The 5,000-nt window shown below is 57.6% G+C and overlaps 1 protein-coding gene across 1 annotated transcript in view; it reads right to left on the bottom strand.

The window, feature by feature from the left end:
* LOC144949974 (cleavage stimulation factor subunit 2-like) overlaps window positions 1-5,000 on the bottom strand; it is a 25,857-nt gene that overhangs the window by 9,384 nt on the left and 11,473 nt on the right. The window contains exons 9-10 of the mRNA XM_078879964.1: window positions 3,289-3,387; window positions 1,994-2,088 (exon numbers count right to left, since the gene is read on the bottom strand). Coding sequence (XP_078736090.1) covers window positions 1,994-2,088; window positions 3,289-3,387 — 194 coding nt within the window. The remainder of the gene's footprint in view (window positions 1-1,993; window positions 2,089-3,288; window positions 3,388-5,000) is intronic.

Raw genomic sequence — 5,000 nt, 5'->3', positions numbered from 1 at the left:
TACCCATTTGAGGCTGAAACATGGCACCTCGTGACTCTGGCAGGGGTTCGGGCATCCCTCCTCCTCCTCGCTGATTAAACCCTGCAGCACCATCATCACCATCAACATCATCAACATCAACAACATCAACATCATCAACATCATCATCACCATCATCATCACCATCATCATCAACATCACCATCATCATCAACATCATCATCACCATCATCATCAACATCATCACCATCATCACCATCATCATCATCAACATCATCACCATCAACACCATCGACATCATCACCATCGACACCACCACCATCAACACCACCAACATCATCACCACCACCACCACCATCAACATCACCGCCACCATCAACACCACCACCATCAACACCAACACCATCACCATCACCACCACCACCATCAACACCACCACCACCATCAACACCACCACCACCATCAACACCACCACCACCACCACCACCATCAACATCACCACCACCATCAACACCACCACCATCAACACCACCACCATCAACACCAACACCATCAACACCACCACCATCAACACCATCAACATCAATCTTAATTTTTGGAGCTTTCGTGACTGCAGGAATTATTCTTTGGTTCTTTCGGTTAAGTCACGTCTAAAGATAAAATAATAAATTAAAATAATAGCGACGTTTCCATTGCAACACAAGCAATCACCATCAGGCATAAGAGAAATAGCAACAAAAATCTAACTAGAAAACTATAGACAGACATACAAGCAGACAGACATCACAAGGACACACAGAGAAAGGACACATATCGGCACAAAGAGAGGGGTCGTTTCTGTGACGGTCCCTTAAATATAGGGAGGGGGGGGGCGGGGACGGAGAGAGGGAGGGGGCAGAGAAAATTTGCATATCAATGAGTGGACGGCAACGTGTTGCTGCTGCGCAAGTAAGATGACGACGTGGCACTGCACGCAAGCTTGAAAATTAAGGGAATATGGATCCATAGCAGGTCGCAGGTCCACCAAAGATCCGGACGCAGCCTCTCCCGGGCAGAGCAAGGAGGCTTGCGTTGAAGATTGTGTTTTTATCCTTCCATCTGGCAACAAAACTGACACCTTTTTTTACAAGGAGTCATGTTTGCATAGACCACAATACCTGCAGTCGTAATGCAAACAAAAAACTCTGATAATCTGTGTGTGCACTGTCCTTGAAGTTGATTGGTCCACACCCGAGACAGCTTTCCTTAGAGCCTAGTCTCACACGGTGTTGGACCAGATGACGCCAAAAGGCGCACAACTCAAAGACAATGCACCATCAGAGTATGAGAGCTCGGGGCAAGCATCCACACCATTGGAACCTCATTTGCCAGTAAAAATATGATAATTGGTTTTTTTACCCTTCTATCTGGCAACAAAACTGACACCTTTTCTTACAAGGAGTCATGTTTGCATAGACCACAATACCTGCAGTCATAATGCAAACAAAAAACATAACTCTGATAATGTGTGTGCACTGTCCTTGAAGTTGATTGGTCCACACCCGAGACAGCGGAGGAGCGACGCTCACAACAACGAGCGGAGCGCCGGGTGGCTAAAGCACAGCAAGTTGGTACAGTAGGGGGTACAGGTGGTGCATCAGCCGGTCATCTCGGTCATCTCAGTCGACCCGTGGCACCTGCTGGGTCTGCCCCGTGACCTCCTGCCAGCGGGCGTTCGACACTTCACGTGGCCTCAGGGTGCACTTGGCCTGGCACAAGCGTCGTGGTGACGTCAACGCCACTTAGTTGCGAATGGCGGTTGTTGTTGTTGTTGTGTGTGTGCGTACGTGTGTGTGCGCGTGTGCGTGCGTGTGTGTACGTGTGTGTGCGTGTGTGCATGCGTACGTGTGTGTGCGTGCGTGTGTGCATGCGTGTGTGTGTACGCGTGTGTGTGTACGCGTGAGTGTGCGTGCGTATGCGTGTGCGTGTGTGTGTGCGTGTGCGTACGTGCGTGTGTGTGCGTGTAATTGCATCACCTCGCATGTCATCCGCAGAGGGTCCCATTCCTCGGGGGTCTCTGAGCTGCTCGGCCGAGACGGAGCGGGGGTCCATGGGCGGCCCGGGGTACCCCCTGACGCACACGCAACGCACACGCAACGCACACGCGTGGCACACACTGAAAGTAGCGACAGAAACCCGCGACGAGCTCCCCTGCGTGGGGGGCGAGGTCGTCAACTTCTCCCCCGAGCCGCCACCACCAACACCACCGCCACCACCACCAACACCACCACCGCCGCCACCACCGCCACCACCAACGCCACCGCCACCACCGCCACCACCACCAACGCCACCGCCAACACCGCCACCACCACCACCACCACCACCGCCGCCACCACCACCACCGCCGCCGCCACCACCGCCGCCACCGCCGCCACCACCGCCGCCACCGCCGCCACCGCCGCCGCCACCGCCGCCACCGCCGCCACCACCACCACTCACCTGCTGGGATGGTCGCCATCAGGGGGCGTGCCCATGTGACCTCCAGGTCTCCGCTCCAGAGGCCCGTCTCCCAAGAGGCCCCCCGCCCTCCCCACCCCCACCCCGCCTCCCCCCCCTCCACCTCCACCACCACCAACCCCTCCCATTGGTCCACCCCCTCCACCCATTGGACCGCCCCCTCCACCCATTGGACCGCCCCCTCCACCCATTGGCCCGCCCCCTCCACCCATTGGCCCTCCACCTCCACCCATTGGACCACCCCCTCCACCCATTGGTCCACCCCCTCCTCCCATTGGCCCTCCCCCTCCACCCATGGGCCCGCCCCCTCCCATCGGTCCGCCTCCTCCCATTGGTCCTCCTCCTCCCAAGGGACCGCCTCCTCCCATGGGTCCGCCTCCTCCCATTGGTCCTCCTCCCCCCATCGGACCGCCCCCTCCCATAGGCCCGCCCCCTCCCATTGGTCCTCCTCCTCCCAAGGGTCCGCCTCCTCCGCCTCCCATGGGACCGCCCCCTCCACCCATTGGCCCGCCCCCTCCACCCATGGGTCCGCCTCCTCCCATTGGTCCTCCTCCCCCCATAGGTCCGCCTCCCCCTCCCATGGGTCCGCCCCCTCCTCCCATTGGCCCGCCTCCTCCGCCCATTGGCCCGCCTCCTCCGCCCATTGGCCCGCCCCCTCCGCCCATTGGCCCTCCTCCCATTGGCCCCCCTCCACCCATGGGTCCGCCTCCTCCCCCCATGGGCCCGCCCCCTCCGCCCATTGGCCCCCCTCCGCCCATTGGCCCGCCCCCTCCGCCCATTGGCCCGCCCCCTCCTCCCATTGGCCCGCCCCCACCCATGGGTCCGCCTCCTCCTCCCATTGGCCCGCCCCCACCCATGCCTCCTCCAGGGCCAGTCATGTGCATGGCCATCCGTGGTCCATCGGACATGGGACCTACCACACATCACAGAACACACACACCACACGCATCACACACACATCACACACGCAACACACATCACACACGCAACACACCACACACACACCACACACACGCATCACACCACACCACACACACCACACACACACCACACACACATCACACACAACACCCCACACACACACATCACACAAACCACACATACCACACCATACACACACACAGACCACACGCATCACACACACATCACACACGCAACACACCACACACACACACGCAACACACCACACACGCAACACACCACACACACACACAACACACCACACACATCGCACACACCACACATCACACCCCACATACACACAACCACCACACGCATCACACACACACACACCACATACACAACCACCACACACCACACACCACACACACCACACGCATTTTCTCAACCATCCTGAACACCTCCTCTGTCAGCCAGGGTCTCTGGGGAGGTCTGGACCACGTACCCAAAGCAGCAATTGCAGCTGCATGAGTCACAGTCTTAAACCTCGCCCATTTACCCTCGACATCAGGTGGAGTGGGGGACGATGCCAACCCCAGCTGCAAGTGATGATGAAATTCTCGCTTGCAACTTTCATCAGCTAACTGAGACCAGGTCACCTTAAGTTGGAATGGGGTCCTGGGTGTACACACACCACCGGAGTGGAAGAATGGCAGGTGCATCTTACAGATGACAAGTCGATGGTCAGAGGGCAGATCAGCTCCACGGTAGGTCCTGGTGTCAAGGACATGGTCCCGCATCCGCTGGTCCGTCACTATGTAGTCCAGCAGATGTTCTTGCTTGGACCCGCCATGCATCCATGATGTTGTGTGGATGCGCCGATGCCGGAAGAGCGTGTTGGTAATTACAAGCCCATTGGTTGCATAGAAGTCTAGCAGCCTCCTACCGTTGTTATTGAGCTGATCTGGCCCATGCCCTCCAATCACTCCAGACCAGGTGCCAGCATCATGACCAACTCGGGCATTGACGTCACCCAACAAGATGACTCTGTCCCGAGTGGCCACTTTAGCCAGCACCTGTGACAGGTCATAGAAGGAATCTGACTCATCGGCTTTGCCTGCATCCCTCCACGGATGTTCGTCTTCGGTGGGGGCATAAGTAACCACGACCACCACTCCTCACCTCCGGTTGATGGGAAGGCGAGCCCAAAGTAGCCTGGGGCTTACAGCTTCCCACACCTCACCGCCACGCTCCCACGCCCCCTTCATTCTTTTGTTCAGAAGAAGAGCCACTCCCTGTTGTTTGGCAGTCTCCTGCCCCGAGTAGAGGACTGTTCCACCCCTCATGGTGGCAGGAGCCAGAACCGGTCCACTGGACCTCCTGAATGCCACAGAGATCCAGACGGTACAGGTCCAGCTCCCGACAGAGGAGTGGCAGCCTCTCCTCCGCAGTGAGCGTTCGAAGATTCCACGTGGCCACACGAAGTGGTTTTTCGTTGTTTCTGGAGGAGCCCCGAGGGTGAAGATTCAATCTCCTGGCTCCGCCAATTGGGGTTTGGCCAGGAGACGTCACAGACGCCTGTCCCCCCGGGGCCTCCGGCACAAGCTTATTAGTTACATATTTATG

Source organism: Lampetra fluviatilis, chromosome 55, assembly GCF_964198595.1.
Source record: "Lampetra fluviatilis chromosome 55, kcLamFluv1.1, whole genome shotgun sequence".
Lineage (NCBI taxonomy): Eukaryota > Metazoa > Chordata > Hyperoartia > Petromyzontiformes > Petromyzontidae > Lampetra > Lampetra fluviatilis.
The sequence above is the reverse complement of the archived record's forward strand: the minus strand, read 5'-3'. Positions and strand labels throughout refer to the sequence as shown.